Source organism: Bos indicus, chromosome 11, assembly GCF_029378745.1.
Source record: "Bos indicus isolate NIAB-ARS_2022 breed Sahiwal x Tharparkar chromosome 11, NIAB-ARS_B.indTharparkar_mat_pri_1.0, whole genome shotgun sequence".
Taxonomy (NCBI): Eukaryota; Metazoa; Chordata; class Mammalia; order Artiodactyla; family Bovidae; genus Bos; species Bos indicus.
The window spans coordinates 40,577,961-40,598,839 of record NC_091770.1 but is presented as its reverse complement, the minus strand read 5'-3'; the positions used below and the strand labels follow the sequence as shown (position 1 = coordinate 40,598,839).

Genomic DNA, 20,879 nt, shown 5'->3' with positions numbered 1-20,879 from the left:
CAATTTCCCCTCCTGTTTTGCCTTAGATATTCGCAAGTGTAACGCACCAGGAGCCTGGTGTTGAGCCTTGAGTCTGTATTAACATAAACATCCAACACGGTTCTTGGGACAATCAAAGCTAGTATGATCAGGTTCGGTCAGGTTCAGAAAACAATCTTTCCTCCTGCCTCGCGTTGGGTTCAATGCTGCCTCCTGCTGAGCCGAATTTACTCTGGCTGGAGCTGAGCCCAGGCATCCCGACTACCACCGGACCTTGATTTTTGCCCAGGGAAAGCTCGAGACTTCCCGCCAAACGCGCCGATGTACGTCTCTCGGAGCCCAAGGCGCAGGCAAGACTGCGCATGTGCGGGACCAGCGGCCGCCAGTACCCCAACGTTGCCACGGACCGCGAGCTATGGCGGAGACGGAAGCGACCCTGCTGCGCCAGTTTCCGCTCTTTCTGCCCCAGAACCGGTCGAAAACCGTGTATGAAGGCTTCATTTCGGCTCAGGTATTCGCCCGGCTGATGCTCTTTCGTTCGGAGAGCTTTCCTTCGGCGGCGCAGCCCGGGCGGTGGAAGTCTGTGACCTGAAGGGTTAGGGGAATCGGACTTGCGGTTTTTGAGAAGGGTGGCCCGCGAGGGCTCCTCGGAGAGTAGAAGTTTGAGAATTGTGGGCTGTTGCTGGAAATCCGTTCCTCGCCGCCGTTTGCACTCCTGGGCCGGGGTAACCGCCTACAGGAGACGCCAAGAGTTCCGCGCGCGCGAGGAGAGTGGAGCGTTGGGGGCGGGGGGGAAACCGGCTGCGGGCCACGCCCCCTCGTCCCCGCCCCTCTCTGCCCGGCTCCTAAGTTAGCGTTGGTCGCACGTTTCACGTTTTGAAAAAATTGGTCAGTTTTTGCTTGCCGCGATAGTTAACATTCGCCCAGCCCCGCGAAGGTTGGAGGCCATTCAGAGGGGTGTCTGCGCTCTCTCATTATATTGGTATTTCCTGCAGAAAGAACATTTTTGGGGAGAACCTCATTTTAGCTCTCTGCCAAATCCAGTGTACCAGAGCACATCCAGTTGCGGTATTTTGTAGGAACTCACGACAACCGCGGAGAAGGCAATGCACCCCACTCCAGTACTCTTGCCTGGAAAATCCCATGGACGGAGGAGCCTGGTAGGCTGCAGTCCATGGGGTCTAGAAGTCAGACCCGACTGAGCGACTTCACTTTCACTTTTCACTTTCATGCATTGGAGAAGGAAATGGCAACCCACTCCAGTGTTCTTGCCTGGAGAATCCCAGGGATGGGGAAGCCTGCTGGGCTGCCGTCTATGGGGTCGCACAGAGTCGGACACGACTAAAGCGACTTAGCAGCAGCAGCAGCAGCATGACAACCGAATTACCTTTGCCGATTCCAGGTGGCCTCTCTTGTAGAGTTTATTACACATAGTAAACACGTGTAGGGCTTTGAAGTTTACAAAGCGCTTTCCAGCTACAATATCTCGCCTAATCCTCAGTCTTTTGAAGCAGAAAAAACTTTTCTCGTTTTATTGTTGAGTAAATCACGGCATGGGGAATTGGGGGGGATTAAGTTACTTGTCCTTGATTGCAACAGACTCCTTTAAACTCAGTATATCTAATGCCACTCGTAGGTTTTCCTCCTCTACTAAGCTACCTTAGGTTAGAATTCTGAGTATCGACTTTGCTTTCTGGACAAATTGGCCCTCTCCCCAACTAGCGCACGTATTTTTTTGAGGATAGGGGCCATGTTCTAGCAATTACCACATGTTTCGAAGTTTCCTCAAAACACAATCAAGAATATTGAGTGAATTATTTAAATTCACATGCTAAATGAAGATTTTACCTATTCCTAAGAATATTAGCTGTAGTTCAGTTCAGTCGCTCAGTCGTGTCCGACTCTTTGCGACCCCAAGATTAAGAAAAGATTATAGACCACACACTTGAACTTCATTTGTTTTCAAATTCATTGTGACCATCACAGAAAGTAGTTTTCATCACGAAAGGTTAAATTTCGTTGTTACTTCTGGAATAAAGTTAATCCACCTTTTCCTTCCCCAGTTGGAAGTATTGGTCTTGAATTACCGAGTTGAAAACTTTCACAACATTTAGAAAAGTTGAAGAGATATTGCTTGTATCTGCTGAAGCTTCTTAGAAAACATGTAGCCATCAGTAGTCAGATTAGATGAAATTTTATTAGGATCCTTGCTTATAGCTACAATTTTCATTTTACTTGGCTTAAGCAGCTTGTTGAACTCCTAACCTGAAGATCTTATTTAACATTGTTTTGGTGAAGCATGGTTTTTCTAAAAATGTTTGTCTTGTGTATAATTTCAAATTTACAGAAAAATAGCAAGGATGTAGGAAAAATTTGTGTATACATGTGAGGAGATTCACTATTTTCTATTTGTGTCATTTGATTTATTCTGAGTCTGTGTATGTGGGTGGGTGTGTACACACATTATTTCCCTGAACAGTTTGAGATTAAGTTGCAGACACAGTGCTCCTGTATTCCTAAATACTTAAGTGTGTATTTCATGACAAGGACACACCCATAACATAGCCTCAGTACCATTATCAAAATCAGGAAATTTTATCATCATATAATACCATTATCTAATCTGGAGTCCAAATTCAGATTTTTTTTACTGTTGCCAGTTATGTTTTTTATACCCCTTCCCAGCCCCTAACCATCTGATGTAAAATGTCACATTATATTTAGTTGTCCTGTCTCTTTAATCTGGAGTAGTTCCTTAGTCTTCCTTTGTTTTCCATGAACTTGACATTTTTGGGGTACAGGCTGGTCATTAGGTAGAATGTCCCTCAATTTAGATTTGACTCTTTTCCTCATCGTTAAATTCAGGTTATGCAGTTCTGACACACATGCCACAGAAAGAATATCGTATCCTTTTTAGGGAGTGGGATGTCAGCAGGTCTCATTATTGATGATGTTATCTCTAATCACAGGTTTAAGGTGGCATCTGCCAGATTTTCCTCTTGTAATTATTAAGGACTTAGAGGAAGCTACTTTGAGACATCAAACTCTTTTCCCTCCCCACCACCTCCATTGTAGCAGCCATTGACTCTTGTTCCAGTCAGTTAATTGATGTTTCCCAATGATGATTTTCTTCTATATTTATTAATTGGCGTTCTGTGATAGAGTGACTTTCCCTTTACCATTTATTTATATCAGGCTTATGGATTTAAAAAGTAATTTATCTAATGGATTATAATCCTTTCTTTCCTATTTGATGTTTAAATTATTCCAGATTTGGCCAGTGAGAGAATATTTTTCTTGATGTGTTTTTAACAATCTGCGTTTTCCCCTCATTACCGTTTTAAAGGTATCCTGTAGATGCTAACATGTATGTTTTATTTTTTAGAACTTAATTTTAATTTGTAGTTCCCCTGCACCTGGGAGTTATTTAATAGAAGATCTAAAATTTTTCTCATGGAATTTTTTTTTTTCATTTTAATTTGCTATTTCTGGTTTTATTGCATTGTGAATAAACAGTGATGATTGTAAAAATAAGATTTTATTTATTTGTGGGTGATCTGTGTGTGATTAAAAGGTGTTTTCTCTGTTATCAGATTCTTTATCTCCCCTTGAGTAAGCTTTGGTAGTTTGTTTCCTTTGAAGATTTTCATCTAGATTTTTGAATTTATTGGTTTAAAAGTTTATGATATTTTCTTATTATCCTTTTAATGGCTTTGGGATCTGTAATGATGCTCCCTATTTTGGTTGCCTTTTGCTGTATATGACTGTTCCACACCTTAGTGCTTTAAAACAACAGACATTAAATTATCTCACCTTTTCTGTGGATAAGGAATTTTTGTGGATCAATGACTCAGCTGGATGACAGAGAAGGCTATGGCACCCTACTCCAGTACTCTTGCCTGGAAAATCCCATGGACGGAGGAGCCTGGTAGGCTGCGGTCCATGGGGTCTCGAAGAGTCAGACACGACTGAGCTACCTCACTTTCACTTTCATTCATTGGAGAAGGAAATGGCACCCCACTCCAGTGTTCTTGCCTGGAGAATCCTAGGGGTGGGGGAGCCTAGTGGGCTGCCATCTACGGGGTTGCACAGAGTTGGACATGGCTGAAGTGACTTAGCAGCAGAGCAGCTGGATGATCTTGGATCAGTGTTTCTCCTGAGATTGCAGTGAAGATGTTGGCCAGGATGTCTGTTATCTAAAAACTTGACTAGAGCTAGAAAATTTTGCTGCCAAGTTTGTTTATTCACACAGCTATAGATTCAGTTCAGTTCAGTGCAGTCGCTCAGTCGTGTCGGACTCTTTGCGACTCCATGAATCGTAGCATGCCAGGCCTCCCTGTCCATCACCAACTCCCGGAGTTCACCCACACTCATGTCCATCCAGTCAGTGATGCCATGCAGCCATCTCATCCTCTGTCGTCCCCTTCTCCTCCTGCCCCCAATCCCTCCCAGCATCAGAGTTTTTTCCAATGAGCCAACTCTTTGCATGAAGTGGCCAAAATATTGGAGTTTCAGCTTTAGCATCATTCCTTCCAAAGAACACGAGGACTGATCTCCTTCAGAATGGACTGGTTGGATCTCCTTGCAGTCCAAGGGACTCTCAAGAGTCTTCTTTAGCACCATAATTCAAAAGCATCAATTCTTCGGCGCTCAGCTTTCTTCACAGTCCAACTTTCACATCCATACATGTGGATGTATGAAAAAACCATAGCCTTGACTAGTTATAGATTAGAGGCCTCAGTTTTTTACTGCTATTGATAGAGGCCTCAGTTCCTCACATGTGGACCTCTCATAGTGTTGTTTGACTGTCATCACAACAGGGCAGCTGTCTTCCCCCTGAGTGACTGATAGAGAAGTTAAGCAGAAAGCTGCACCTTGCTTTTTCTCTCCCAGCCTCTAAAGTTACACATTTATTTCTGTTTTATTCTGTTTGTTAGAAGCAAGGTCTCAAATCTGATTCATATTAAAAGGAGATGAGGCACCAATGCTTTAAGGTAGAAGTGGCAAAGAAATTATGAATATACTATATAGATAGCTCTCATGTCCATTCCTGATATTGGTATTTTGTGTGTGTCTCTCTTCTTTTTCCTGATGGATTTGGATATCTGTAAGTCTTACTGATTTCTTCAGAGAACCTTCTTTGATTTTTTATTTTTCTCTGATATTTTCTGTTTCTGTTTCGTTGATTCCTGATCTTAAATTTCCTAATTTGTTTAGGTGGAAGATTAGGTCTTTGATAATGAGACCTTTTTCTTTTGTAGTGTAGATACAATATTATTTATATAATATGAATTCTGTTAAATTTAATAATAATTGGATCGCACTTTATGGTGTAGAATATGGTTTATTTTGGTAAATGTTCTGTGTATACTTGGAAAGATGTATATTATGCTGCTGTTGGGTAGAGTGTTCTATAAATGTCAGGTTAGATTGGTTCATAATGCTATTCAAGTTTTGTATCTCCTTACTGAGTTTCTGTAGTTGCTCAGTTAATAAAAGAGGGCATTGAAATTTCCAACTGCATTCAGTTTGTTTAGTTGCTCAGTCTTGTCCAACTCTTTGCAACCCATGAAGCACAGCACGCCAGGTCTCCCTGTCCATCAGCAGCTCCCGGAATTTACCCAAACTCATGTCCATCGAGTTGGTGATGCCATCCAGCCATCTCATCCTCTGTCATCCCCTTCTCCTCCTGCCCTCAATCCTTCCCAGCATCAGAGTCTTTTTAAATTACTCAGCTCTTCACATTAGGTGGCCAAAGGAGTTTAAGCTTCAACATCAGTCCTTCCAGTGAACACCCAGGACTGATCTCCTTTAGGATGGACTGGTTGGATCTCCTTGCAGTGCAGGGGACTCTCAAGAGTCGTCTCCAACACCACAGTTCAAAAGCATCAGTTCCTTGGCCCTCAGCTTGCTTTATAGAGCAACTCTCAAATCCATACATGACTACTGGAAAAACCATAGCCTTGACTAGATGGACCTTTGTTGACAAAGTGATGTCTCTGCTTTTTAACATGCTGTCTAGGTTGGTTCCTTCCAAGGAGTAGGCATCTTTTAATTTCATGGCTGCAATCACCATCTGCAGTGATCTTGGAGCTCCCCAAAATAAACTCTGCCACTGTTTCCATTGTTTCCCCATCTATTTGCCATGAAGTGATGGCACTGAATGCTATGATCTTACTTTTCTGAATGTTGAGCTTTAAGCCAACTTTGTCATTCTCCTCTTTCACTTTTATCAAGAGGCCCTTTAGTTCTTCTTCACTTTCTGCCATAAGAGTGGTGTCATCTGCATATCTGAGGTTATTGATATTTCTCCTGACAATCTTGATTCCAGTTTGTGCTTCCTCCAGCTCAGCATTTCACATGATGTACTCTGTATATAAGTTAAATAAGCAGAATGACAATATATAGCCTTGACTTACTCCTTTTCCTGTTTGAAACAGTCTTTTGTTCCATGTCCACTTTTAGCTATTGCTTCTTGACCTGCATTCACATTTCTCAGGAGGCAGGTCAGATGATCTGGTATTCCCATCTCTTTCAGAATTTTCCACAGGTTCTTGTGATCCACACAGTCAAAGGCTTTGGCATAGTCAATAAAGCAAAAATAGATTTTTTCTGGAACTCTCTTGCTTCTTTGATGATCCGGCAGATGTTGGCAATTTGATCTCTGGTTCCTCTGCCTTTTCTAAAACCAACTTGAACATCTGGAAGTTCACATTTCACGTACTGTTGAAGCCTGGCTTGGAGAATTTTGAGCATTACTTTACTAGCGTGTGAGATGAGTGCAATTGTGTGCTAGTTTGAGCATTCTTTGGCATTGCTCTTTGGGATTGAAATGAAAACTGACCTTTTCCAGTCCTGTGGCCACTGCTGAGTTTTCCAAATGTGCTAACATATTGAGTGAAGCCCTTTCACACAGTCATCTTTTAGGACTTGAAATAGCTCAACTGGAATTCCATCACCTCCACTAGCTTTGTTCATAGTGATGCTTTCTGAGGCCCACTTGACTTCACATTCTGGGATGTCTTGCTCTAGGTGAGTAATCACACAATGGTGATTATCTGGGTCATGAAAATCTTTTTTGTATAGTTCTTCTGTGTATTCTTGCCACCTCTTCTTAATATCTTCTGCTTCTGTTAGGTCCATACCATTTCTGTCTTTTATTGAGCCCATTTTTGCATGAAATGTTCCCTTGGTATCTCTAATTGTCTTAAAGAGATCTCTAGTCTTTCCCATTTTATTGTTTTCCTCTATTTCTTTGCATTGCTTGATGAGAAAGGCTTTCTTATCTCTCCTTGCTATTCTTTGGAACTCTGCATTCAAATGGGTATATCTTTCCTTTTCTCTTTTGCTTTTTGCTTCTCCTCTTTTCACAGCTATTTGTAAGTACTTCTCAGACAGCCATTTTGTTTTTTTGCATTTTTTGGGGGGGATGGTCTTGAGCCCTGTTTCCTGTACAATGTCACGAACCTATGTCCATAGTTCATCAGGTACTCTGTCTATTGGATCTAGTCCCTTAAATCTATTTCTCACTTCCTGTTAGGGAATTGATTTAGCGCATACCTGAGTGGTCTAGTTGTTTTCCCTACTTTCTTCAATTTAAGTCTGAATTTGGCAATAAGCAGTTCATGATCTGAGCCACAGTCAGCTCCCGGTCTTGTTTTTGGTGACTGTATAAAGCTTCTGCATCTTTGGCTGCAAAGAATCTAATCAGTCTGATTTTGGTTTTGGCTATCTGGTGATGTCCACGTGTAGAGTCATCTTTTGTGTTGTCCTTCCAATGAATATTTAGAACTGATTTCCTTTAGGATGGACTGGTTGGATATCCTTGCAGTCCAAGAGACTCTCAAGAGTCTTCTCCAACACCATAGTTCAAAAGCATCAATTCTTCAGCCACCAGCTTTCTTTATAGTCCAATTCTCACATTCACACATGACTACTGGAAAAACCATAGCTTTGACTAGGTGGACCTTTGTCGGCAACGTAATGTCTCTGCTTTTTAATATGTTGTCTAGATTTGTCATAGGTTTTCTTCCAAGGAGCAGGTGTCTTTTAATTTCATGGCTGCAGTCACCAAGTGCAGTGATTTTGAAGCCCCCCAAAATAAAGTCTCTCACTGTTTCCAATGTTTCCCCATTTATTTGCCATGAAGGCTTCTCTGAGCTGATAATTTCTTAGACCTTCCTTGTCTTTGATGACTCTGACTCCTTTATGATTATGAAATGACCCTTTGAGGAATTCTAGTCAAGTTTATTGTAGGACACTGCTCTACTAGGATTTGCCTTTTTTTCTCGTGATTAGGCTTTATGGGTTTTTGAGAGAAACATCGTGAAGTTTAGATACCATTTCATCACATCATATTAGGGGTACATATTGTCAACATGATTTATGACTGTTGATGTTGACTTTGATCACTTGGCTGAAGTTGTGTTTGTAGGTTTCTCTACTGGGAAGTCACTTTTTTTCCCACCCCTTTCCATACTGTATTCTTTGGAAGAAGTCACTAAGAGCAGCCCTTACACCTGTGGTGGATTAATGTTGATGTATGGCAAAACCAATATAATATTGTAAAATAATTAGCCTCCAATTAAAACAAATTAAAAAGAAAAAAGAAAAAAAAAAGTGGGGAATTATACTGCCTCCCTTTTCAAGTGGAGTATCTATATACAGTTGACCCTTGAATAACGCAAAGCTTAAGTGTGCTAAACCTTGTGGGCTTGAAAATCCATCTGTGAAATCAGCCAAGTGCAGATTGTATAGTACTACAGTATGTAGTTACTGTAAAAAAAAAAAAAAAAAAAATCTATGTATAAGTGGGCCTGAACAATTCAAACTCATGTTGTTCAAGAGTCAGTTGTAATTTATCTGGAATTCTTCTGTATGGGAGATTAATTTCTCCATTTCTTAATTCAATCATTTATATCAGTATGGACATACAGATATTTTATATTTTGAATTATATTCTAGCACTACATTATTTGTTGCTTAAGTTATTCCAGCTTTGGCACAATTAATTATGCTTTAAAGAGATTTTAAAAAATAAGAAAAAAGTCTTTTATATTTATCTATATATTTACTGTTTCTGATACTCTTTGTTCTATATCCAGATTTCCATCTTGTTTTATTTTGTCGTTATTGTTGTTCAGTCACTCAGTCATGTCCAAGTCCTTGCTACCAGTGGACTCATTTACTTTCTTCCTAAACTTGTTCCTTTAACATTTCTTATAGTGCCTGTCTGCTAGTGATGAATTCTTTAGCTGTTTTATGTCTCAAAAATTGTTTATTTGGCCTTTTGAAAGATACTTTCACTGGGTATAAAGTTCTAGGTTGACTTTTTGTTTTAGTGCTTTGGCAGTTTTGTTTCATTGTCTTGTTTTATTGTGTATGAGAAATCTGTACTTTTTATCTTTGATCCTCTGTAAGTATATTGTTTTTCTTTGGCTGTTAACATTTTTCTCACTGGTTTCTGTCAATTTGTGATGTTCCTTGGTGTAGTTTTCTTCATGTTTTTCCTTCATAGGGTTTATTGTGCTTTTTGGATCTGTATTTTCATTTAATTTGGAAAAACTTCAGCCATTATTTCTTCAAAGTTTTTTGTTCCTTCATGCTTCCTATGTTGGGGATTCCAAATACATGCACATTAAGCCACTCTAAGTTTTTCCATAATTTGTTGATTTTTTTTTTTTTTTTTCTTTTTTTCAGTCAGTTTCTCTGCTTTCTTTGGATGTTCTACTTCTGTGTTTTCAGGTACACAAATATATTTTTTTCAATGTTTAATCTGCTGTTAATAACTGCATTGTAACATATTTTTCATCTCAGACATTGTATTTTTCATCTCTTCAACTTGAGTCTTTTTGGGGTTTTTTTGTGTTTGTTTAGCATACTGATGCTTTCCTCTACCTTCTTGAACATACATAATACAGTTATAACTGCTTAAGTATGGGAGGGGAAGCTCTATTATCTGCCATTTTTATATTTGTTTCTCTTGATTTTTCTCTTTTTAATCTTATTTTCTTGCTTCTTTGCATACTTGGTATGTTTTGATTGGTTGACATACATTGTGCATTCCACTGGTTGTATGAAGTTTTTTGTTCTCTTAAATATTCTTGATTTCAAAGAACCAACTCATTGTAAAAGACCTTGATGCTGGGAAAGATTGAGAGCAGGAAGAGACAGGGGCAACAAGTAGAGATGGTTGGATGGCATCACCGACTCAGTGGACGTGAGTTTGAGCAAATTTTGGAAGATAGTGAAAGACAGGTAAGCCTGGCATGTTGTAGTTCATGGGGTTGCAAGGAGTTGGGCACAACTTAGTGACTCAATGACAACCATTAAATTACTTGGAAACAGCAAATCTTTCCAAGGTTTACTTTTAAGCTTTGTTAAGCTGAAACAGAACAGACTTGAGCCTAGAGATTTGGTTGTACCACTGAGACAACAGTCTTAAGAGTACTGTTTAGTAGCTCTTATAGTACAAGATTTTCCACTCTGGTTGGTTAGAACATGATTTCTTTTAGCTTTGTGTGAGTGCCTCGAGGTATTCTCTTATCTCTCCGTCTTTAGGTAGTCTCACATCCTGTGGCAATCAGTACTCAGCGGAAGAACACTTTTTAGGAATTCTCTGAAGTTCTGTAGAATTATTCTCTGTGTAATTTTTCTCCATGTATTTCTCTCCTCTTTTGTACTGTATCTTGTAAATTCTACATGCCTTGGCCTCCCCTTACTCAGGCTTGTCTTCTCAAATAATAGAAAATGTTAGGCTCTATTTGGTTCTTCGTCCTTGCTGTGCAGCCTGAAAATTCTCCAGGCTGGCCAATTACAGAGACTTTTCTCCTTTGTTTCCCTTCTTTCAGGGGTCATTGTCCTGTGCTGCCTGTTGTTTGATGTCTAAAAATCATTGTTTCAGATATTTTGTCCAATCTTTTGGTTAACATGGGAAGGTAAATCCTTCCCTGTTGTTCCATTGTATAAACTAAAGGGCATTCCCTTTCAGTTTCTTAAAGGAATACTGAATTATATATTATTAAGTGAGCATTTTCACTCACATTATTAAAAGTTTGTTCCACTGTGGCTTTTTAAAGTCTTGTTTTAAGATGTCTGGTGCCAGTATTATTCTATTTCCCATATGTTATTTGATCTTTTTCTTATTGGTTTTTTTTTTTTTTTTTTGCTTGTGTTCCGCTTCAGTTGCTGCTCTCAGGTGGTCTTTAATTTTTTCTCATTTGGTCATTTTCTTACCTTTTTGTCTTGAAAGGTAAGAAATTTTAATTTTACTCTATTCTTCTTTGAACAGCTCTTAATTTATCCTTCCATTTTAATATTATTTTGTCTTTTTTTTCTCTTCAGTTTCTGTTATGAGGTTTTAAAATTTCTGAATCTGGGTGCAAATAGTCACCAAATAACGTTTAATTCAGTATTGTAATTTGTTTATGCCTTGTGGTTTTTGTTTACGTTGAGGGATTGTCGTCACCTGAAATGTCTCAGTTCTTATTTTTTAAAAATTTATATATTTATTTTATTTGGAGGACAACTACTTTACAGTATTGTGATGGTTTTTGCCATACATCAGTGTGAATCAGCCATAGGTATACATAATGTCCCCTCCATCCTGAATCCCCCTCCCACCTCTCTCTCCACATTTTGTTTTTGTCTCATAGTAGCTTAGCAGGTCATAGTAGTATGCAGGTCAAGAAGCAACAGTTAGAACTGGACATGGAATAACAGACTGGTTCCAAATAGGAAAAGGAGCACATCAAGGCTGTATATTGTCACCCTGCTTATTTAACTTATATGCAGAGTACATCATATGAAATGCTGGACTGGATGAGGCACAACCTGGAATCAAAGATTGCTGGGAGAAATAGCAATAACTTCAGATATGCAGATGACACCACCCTTATGGCAGAAAGCGAAGAACTAAAGAGCCTCTTGATGAAAGTGAAAGAGAAGAATGAAAAAGTTGGCTTCAAACTCAGCATTCAGAAAACTAAGATCATGGCATCTGGTCCCATCACTTTGTGGCAAATAGATGGGGAAACAGTGGAAACAGTGGCAGACTTTATTTTTTTGGGCTCCAAAATCACTGCAGATGGTGACTGCAGCCATGAAATCAAAAGACGCTTGCTCCTTGGAAGAAAAGCTATGACAAACCTAGACAGCATCTTAAAAAGTAGAGGCATTACTTGCCAACACAGGTCCATCTAGTCAAAGCTATGGTTTTTCTAGTAGTCATGTATGGATGTGAGAGTTGGATTATAAACTTTGGCTGAGTGCCGAAGAATCGATGCTTTTGAACTGTGGTGTTGGAGAAGACTCTTGATAGTCTCTTGGACTGCAAGGAGATCCAACCAGTCCATCCCAGAGGAAATCATTCCTGAATTTTCATTGGAAGGACTGATGCTGAAGCTGAAACTACAATATTTTGGCCACCTGATGCAAAGAACTGACTCACTGGAAAAGATCCTGATGCTGGGAAGGATTGAAGGCAGTAGGAGAAGGGGATGACAGAGGATGAGATGGTTGGATGGCATCACCAAGTCAATGAACATGAGTTTGAGCAAGCTCTGGGGATTGGTGATGGGGTAGCAAAGAGTCAAACATGACTGAGCTACTGAACTGAACTGAGCTTATCATTGATGGAGACATTATCTTTGTGTTTGTCAACCGTTGGCTGCAGTAATTTGTTAAATTCCTCAAGAATACCCTCTTTTGACCTACATAGCAAGGAAATCAAAAAAGAAGGAATATATGTATATGTATGGCTGATTCATTTTGCTGTACAGCAGAAACTGATACAGCAGTGTAAAGCAACTATACTCTAATTAAAAAAAGTATTCTCTTCTGTCTGCAAAATGTAGTTTACTTGATGGATGGTTTTTTTTTGGTAGTGTTGTAGGAAGAATCCAGCATTTTTAATGTTATGTAAGACCCTCAGTTTCCCATAGTTGGTACTTTTTCCTCCTAACACTGTTTCCAAAGGATAGCCCTTTTACCATCTTCTGCTTTTACAGTTCTTATCCAAGATGAGATCCTTGACTTTTATGTTGCTAATTCTTTATTTTTCACGCATAATCTAATCCCTTCTTCTGTTTTCTGTTTTTTTTTTTTTTTTTTTTTAATTTCCTGAATCCCCTAGCTCTCTCAAAGGACTTGATGTAGGAGCCCCAGGATGGAAGGCACTGGAAAGTGGTTTGTATTTTTCTTCTTACAGGCAGTTTTGAAGTTTATACTGTTCTCTTTCTTCTGCCTCTGCCTAAGACAGGGGATTTTTGTGGTTCTATTTGCTCTTAATTTTGATGTACATATTTTTGGGGAATGGTATGTAGAGAGATTCAGATTTAGACAACTGTCGATACTTTTGTTTGCTGTAAATTTGGAAATTCTTCATGAGAGCAGTTGACGTATTTTTTTTTCTATGATTTAACTAAAAAAAGATACTTTTAAAGTATTATGGCATGTGACATGGCATTTGACTTTTAAAATGGTTGGATTTTGCAAATTAGGGACTTTGGAATTTTATTATTTTACGTAACTATTTTTCATGTAAATTTTGAGTTCCAGATTGTTCTTACACCTATGTGTGGGATGTCTATAAAGTTAGGTTAAGGTTACTACATAATACTTTTTAGTGGTTTAATGAAATAGTGAATTATTGTTACTTGACCTTTTGAAAAGGTCAGTAGTACATTTTGTTTCATTTTTTTAAAGGACATTTAAATGTAATGAAAGTCAGAACTGCAATATTACCATGAAAGTAAAGGTTATGGGGTACATTTAATTGTGTTCCTCTATTTTTGAAACTGCTTTGAGGGAGATTCTGATAAAATTCTCGTGGTAATTGTTTTTCAAGAATTTTATTACTCTTTTTCATTTTATACTGTTGGAGTAAAAGATTATATTTCTGTTTGTCTTTTTCTGCTTACCTTTGCTTAGATTTCATGTGTATTATGCTATTTAAGGTACAAAGTTTAAGCTGCTTTCCCATTCACTTTCTCAAGAAAGTAGAACAGTATATTTCTCAGAGAACTGTCCTTCGTTCCTTAGAAAGACTTTTAAGTAAAATTTAGTTTTTTCAGATTATAGTTAATGAATATTTAAATTAAAATAAGTAACAGTGTTTCAAGGATTTTATTTATTAAAGGTCTGCAAGTGTGGGAGAACTAAATATACTCTGATTTATGAAAATATTTCTCTGATGTCTGTATATTAAGATTATTTAAATATATTTTCACTTTATTAAAATTTGGAACACTACAAATATGGGGTATGTCATGTTTTTTCCTTCTATATTCAGATCAGTTTGAAGGAATTTCTTTTTTCTTGAATTTTTCCCCTAAGAAATAACATTTAACTTTCTCCTTTATGTGTGCATAACAATTTGTTAGTATTTCTTATTTATGTGAATGACTTTTTCTTTAAAAACAAAATCCTGTCTCAGTGTTTTGATTACCCAGTAATCACAAAAGTTTCTGACATATTTTTGAGTTATTTTCCCTTAAATGCACTGTTTTGTTGCTTATATTTTAACAAGTATTTGAATAAAGTTGATACCTTTTAGAAAATACAGGAAAATGTTGCCTTTTTTATGTGACTCTGATTGACTTCTCTTAATTTGAGTTCACACCTTTTTAATATTTTCCACAGGGAAGAGATTTCCACCTGAGACTATTGCTGCCCAAAGATTTGCAGCTGAGGAATGCCAGGTAATGTGGTGTTTTGTTATATACTCTACAGGCATCTTGGCGGGATGGGCAGTCACATCTGTATAAGCTGATTCTGTTTGTTAGAGTTCTGTTTATTAATTAGTTAACCAGAAGCATTTCTGATTGTTGCCAATCAGTGTGCTTTTTAAATGATTTTCTGTGGTGTTGAAGTGCTCTTCAACAGCAAAACAGTCTAGTTTACTTTTTATTTAAAGCAGTAAACAACAAGTGAAAATATTTGGAGAATAGAAAATAATTAGAAAACTTTGTTTCCAACTTTTGACTGATGTTAATTATGTGTATGTTCAGGCATGGGAAGCCCGACAGCATCAGTTCTGCCCTGATAGAAATTAGGTGTCAACATGGGCTATAGGTATTGACAGCCCTTCAAGGAATGTCAAGAGATGAGAATAGAAATTTAGGTAGCACCCAAAATCTAATTTCTGCTCCAAAATTTTTCTGAGGGTAGGAAGGGAAGAAGAATCCAGAGACAGTTACGAGTAGAACTGACAGGATTTTGTGACTGATCAGAAGTGGGAGATAAGAGGGGGAGAGGAGTGGAGGATTCTTTGCAAATTCCTAACTCAGATCACTAAACTAGAGAAGAAGTCACAGATGGAAGAAGTTGAAGGGGAATTGTTTTAAGGCATATCAGATGTGAAGTATGAAGAGGAGATTTTAGTAGGTAGCAGTGTTTTGGTTGGAGAAGGAAATGGCAACCCACTCCAGTGTTCTTGCCTGGAGAATCCCAGGGACAGAGGAGCCTGGTGGGCTGCTGTCTATGGGGTCGCACAGAGTTGGACATGACTGAAGCGACTTAGCAGCAGCAGCAGCAGCAGCAGCAGTAGCAGTGTTTTGGTGGGGAACTTAAGCATGAAGCTTGGAGTGGAGATGTGTGTAGAAGTCACAGTAGGCATGGGATTTAGGGCCATGAATGTGGATAGGTTTTCCTGCATGGATAGAGTGAGAAGAGAAAGCTAGTAACATAATCTTGAGGGCATAACAATATTTAAAGGTGTGGTAAATAAAGAAGACCTTGAAAGAAGACGAAGTATTGACCAGATTTAACAGGAAAACCTGGACAGTTATTTCTGAAATCAAAGAAAGAGCAGCTTAAAAGTCAGTGGTTAACAGTGCTTCGTGTTGCAAAGGGGTCAGGTTAGATTGCACGTTTCATGTAGTGGTTGAAGTCGGCTTGTACTGGGGTTTTTGGAGTGGGTAGAAAGGAAATGTAAACAGTAAAAACTACTTGAAGAACAGGAGTGGCTAGAGAAAGGTGTGCAGTCAAGGAAGAGTTATAATTATGTGTTTTCTTAAAAAGAAGATTTGCTCAAACAAGTTACAGAGGAAAAAATGCTAGCGGAGAGTAAGGATACCACAGTAAAGGAGTAATTAGTGAATTGATGTGACTGAGTTGGTGGCAGGAGGTGGAAAGTATATTTGAAGATGGGGTTTCCCATGGGCAGTCGAATGAGCTATTCTGCCCCTGTGATAGGAGATAGCAGAGAGGATGCGGGTTAGCAGACCAGAAAAAGACAGTAATGATGGTTTGAAAAGACCATGGTTGAGAAAACTCAGACTTTCTACTTCTAGGTAAGTAAAAGCATTTCTAGAAGAGTTACCTAAGAGTGTTAAGAATGCAGCTGAGGGTGAGCCGGTAGATAGATGAACATTATTTATCACTACTTACACAGTTAAAAGTATGTATGTCCTTAATCTGGAATTTAAGATTAGATTGTTATAATGGACACAGGAGCCTATGGGGCTACAGTTCACGAAGTCTCAAAGAGTCAGACACGACTAAGCCAGAGCAAACACAGATTGTTATAATGCATTTGGTTTCTCAAATACAAGTTCTGTAAATTATGATCAAAACTATTGGTTTTATTTAACCTACCTTGGAAAAGAATCCAGTTCAAGAAAACATTGCTTTGGATATGTTAAAATTAAAAAAAATGTACTGTATGTTTGCATGTCATTTGCTGATTGCAGTCATTTATATTTTGAAATAAAGTTAGTACCAACAGTTTGAAGACATGAGTTTCAACAGTACTAGCGGTAAAAATTTTATTAACTTGTCAGAATTATGTTTATGTCATTCTTTTGTATGTATGTACATATTAGAGTTGGCATACAAATGTTTTTTCCTTTTAATTCTAAACAGTGAACAAACCATTTTGTTCCATTAAAATTTTAGATTACTATGTAGTTGGCAGCTGAAAACAGCACTTAATGGATATCATCACATAGTACAACAGGTAAGTCCTTTTTGTTAAAAGCTTTGTTTTAAGTGAGGGCAGTTACTTAATCTGATCACATGGACCACAGCCTTGTCTAACTCATGAGCCATGCTGTGTAGGGCCACCCAAGATGGATGGGTCATGGTGGAGAGTTCTGAAAAAATGTGGTCCACTGGAGAAGGGAATGGCAAACCACTTCAGTATTTTTGCCTTGAGACCCCAAGATCAGTATGAAAAAGCAAAAAGATAGGACACTGAAAGATGAACTCCCCAGGTCGGTAGGTGCCCAATATGCTTTTGAAGGTCAGTGGAGAAGTAACTCCAGAAAGAATGAAGAGACGGAGTCAAAGCAAAAACACCACTCAGTTGTGGATGTGACTGGTGATGGAAGTAAAGTCTTATGCTGTAAAGAGCAATATTGATAGGAACCTGGAATGTTAGGTCCAGGAATCAAGGCAAATTGGAAGTGGTCAAACAGGAGATGGCAAGAGTGAACCTCGGGAATCAGTGAACTAAAATAGACTGGAATGGGTGAATTTAACTCAGATCATTATATCTACTACTGTGGGCAAGAATCCCTTAGAAGAAATGGAGTAGCCATCATAGTCAACAAGAGTCTGAAATGCAGTATTTGGATGCATTCTCAAAAACGACAGAATGAAATCTGTTCGTTTCCAAGGCAAACCATTCAGTATCACAGTAATCCAAGTCTATGCCCCGACCAGTAATGCTAAAGAAGCTGAAGTTGAATGGTTCTATGAAGACCAACAAGACCTTCTAGAAATAACACCCAAAAAGGATGTCCTTTTCATTATAGGGGACTGGAATACAAAAGTAGGAAGTTAAGAGAGTAACAGGCAAATTTGGCCTTGGAGTACAGAATGAAGCAGGGTAAAGGCTAATAGAGTTTTGCCAAGAGAACACACTGGTCATAGCAAACACCCTCTTCCAAAAACACAAGACAAAACTCTACACATGGATGTCACCAGATGGTCAATACCAAAAACAGATTGATTATATACTTTGCAGTGATTATATACTTTGCAGCCAAAGATGGAGAAGCCCTTATACAGTCAGCAAAAAAGACCGGAAGCTGTGGCTCAGATCATGAACTCCTTATTGCCAAATTCAGATTTAAATTGAAGAAAGAAGGGAAAACCTTTAAACCATTCAGGTATGACCTAAATCAAATCCCCAACAGTTATACAGTGGAAGTGAGAAATAGATTCAAGGGATTAGATCTGAAGGACAGAGAGACCGAAAAACTATGGTGAAGATTCGTGACATTGTACAGAAGGCAGAAATCAAGACGATCCCCAAGAAAAAGAATTGCAAAAAGGCAAAATGGTTGTCTGAGGAGGCCTTACAAATAGCTGTGAAAAGAAGAGAAGCGAAAGGCAAAGGAGAAAAGGAAAGATATACCCATTTGAATGCAGAGTTCCAAAGAACAGCAAGGAGAGATCAGAAAGCCTTCCTCAGTGATCAGTGCAAAGAAATAGAGGGAAACAATAGAATGGAGAAGACTTGAGATCTCTTCAAGAAAATTAGAGATACCAAGGGAACATTCCATGCAAAGATGGGCACGGTAAAGGACAGAAATGGTATGGACCTAACAGAAGCAGAAGCTATTAAAAAGAGGTGGTAAGAATACACAGAAGAACTGTATGAAAAAGATCTTCATAACCCAGATAACCACGTTGATGGGATCACTCACCTAACGCCACACATCCTGGCATGTGAACTGAAGTGGATCTTAGGAAGATCACTACAAACAAAGCTAGTGGAGGTGATGGAATTCCAGGTGAGCTATTTCAAATCCTACAAGATGATGCTGTGAAAGGGCTGCACTCAATACACCAGCAGATTTGGAAAACTCAGCAGTGGCCACAGTACTGGAAAAGGTCAGTTTTCATTCCAATCCCAAAGAAAGGCAATGCCAAAGAATGTTCAAACTACCTCACAATTGACCCTCATCTCAAGCGCTAGCAAAGTAATGCTCAAAATTCTCCAAGCCAGGCTTCAGCAATACGTGAACTGTGAACTTCCAGATGTTCAAGCTGGTTTTAGAAAAGGCAGAAGAACCGGAGATCAAATTGCCAACATCCACTTGATCATAGAAAAGGCAAGAGAGTTCCTGAAAGATGTCTACTCCTGCCTTATTGACTATGCCAAGGCCTTTGACTGTGTGGATCACTTTCATCAAGAGGGTCTTTAGTTCTTTACTTTCTGCAATAAGGGTGCTGTCATTGGCATATCTGAGGTTATTGAAATTTCTCCCGGAAATCTTGATTCCAGTTTGTGCTTCATCCAGTCCAATGTCTCTCATGATGTACTTTGCATATAAGTTAAATAAGCAGGGTGACAGTATACAGCCTTGACATACTCCTTTCCTGATTTGGAACCAGTCTGTTGTTCCATGTCCAGTTCTAACTGTTGCTTCTTAACCTGCATACAGATTTCTCAAGAGGCAGGTAAGGTGGTCTGGTATTCCCATCTCTTTCAGAATTTTCCACAGTTTGTTGTGATCCACACAGTCAAAAGGTTTGGCATAGTCAATAAAGCAGAAGTAGATGTTTTTCTGGAACTCTTTTTCTTTTTCTATGATCCAACGCATGTTGGCAATATGATCTCTTGTTGCTCTGCCTTTTCTAAAACCAGCTGAACATCTGGATGTTCGTGGTTCATGTACTGTTAAAGCCTGGCTTGGCAAATTTTGAGCATTACTTTGCTGGCGTGTGAGATGAGGGCAATTGTGAGGTAGTTTGAACATTCTTTGGCATTGCCTTTTTTTGGGATTGGAATGAAAACGGACTTTTTCCAGTACTGTGGCCACTGCTGGGGTTTTCAAATTTGCTGGTATATTGAGTGCAGCACTTTGATAGCATCATCTTTTAGAATTTGAAATAGCTCACCTGGAATTCCATCACCTCCACTAGCTTTGTTCGTAGTGATGCTTCCTAAGGCCTGCTTGACTTCACATTCCAGGAACTGTGGCTCTGGGTGAGTGAGCCCACCATCATGGTTATCTTGGTCATGAAGATCTTTTTTGTATAGTTCTTCTGTGTATTCCTGCCATCTCTTCTTAATAGCTTCTGCTTCTGTTAGGTCCATACCATTTCTGTCCTTTATTGTGCCCATCTTTGCATGAAATGTTCCCTTGGTATCTAATTTTCTTGAAGAGATCTCAAGTCTTCCCCATTCTATTGTTTTCCTCTATTTCTTTGCACTGATCCCTTAGGAAGGCTTTCTGATCTCTCCTTGCTGTTCTTTGGAACTCTGCATTCAAATGGGTATATCTTTCCTTTTCTCCTTTGCCTTTCGCTTCTCATCTTTTGTCAGCCATTTTTAAGGCCTTTCCAGACAACCATTTTGCCAAGTGAGGTTAGGAAGTTACTAAATATGCTCTTTTTAAAACCTATTTTGCAAAGTGTTATATAACACACTGGTTTAGTTGTTGCTGAATTCTGTAGGCTTTTTCTCTATCAAGCATTTTAAGGAGCCATATTTTATGTAAAATATTTTCTGTCTAAAATCCTCAGCACATTTCCCGGTAGCATTTGTGTTGAAACTTTATTTCCATGCTTGGAACTTCAGGGCCTTCAAATGCATTCACTCTCTCTTCCTGAATAGCAGTGATACCAAAATTATCCCAGGACTCATTTAGGAGTTGTAGGTTATCTGTGGCAAAAATGTGATTGTAGTTCAAGATTAGCTACAAAAAAGTGGGGTGGAAATCACTTAGGATCATGTATGCGTAGGTAATAAGAGTAGATGTAAAGGCAGCATAGATGAAATATAGGCAGGATTTATTTAGTTACTTTTTATTTATTTTTTTAATTTATAAGTTTATGCTTTTGACACCCTTCACCCACTTTATCCACATCCCCACCCAAATTCAGTTATTCGTAATGTTTAGGTTCCTCTACCTGAAAATTCTTTTAAAGATTAGAGAAACAAGCAA

The 20,879-nt window shown here is 38.8% G+C and overlaps 1 protein-coding gene across 7 annotated transcripts in view; it reads left to right on the top strand.

Moving 5' to 3' along the window:
* Positions 1-305: 305 nt before the first annotated feature.
* The window catches only part of FANCL (FA complementation group L), an 89,283-nt gene continuing 68,709 nt past the window's right edge, over positions 306-20,879 (top strand). Inside the window, exons 1-5 of one of the 7 annotated variants that reach the window (XM_070798705.1) lie at positions 8,992-9,723; positions 10,095-10,236; positions 13,112-13,164; positions 14,620-14,678; positions 16,876-16,936. Coding sequence is in view for 4 of the 7 variants with exons in the window: in XM_070798703.1 (XP_070654804.1) it covers positions 395-490; positions 14,620-14,678; positions 16,876-16,936 (216 nt within the window). In the remaining 3 variants the exon portion in view is untranslated. Of the gene's footprint in view, positions 491-807; positions 868-8,991; positions 9,724-10,094; positions 10,237-13,111; positions 13,165-14,619; positions 14,679-16,875; positions 16,937-20,879 lie in introns of those variants that run through there. The other 6 variants (XM_019970196.2, XM_070798703.1, XM_070798704.1 and 3 more) reach the window with 6 other exon arrangements.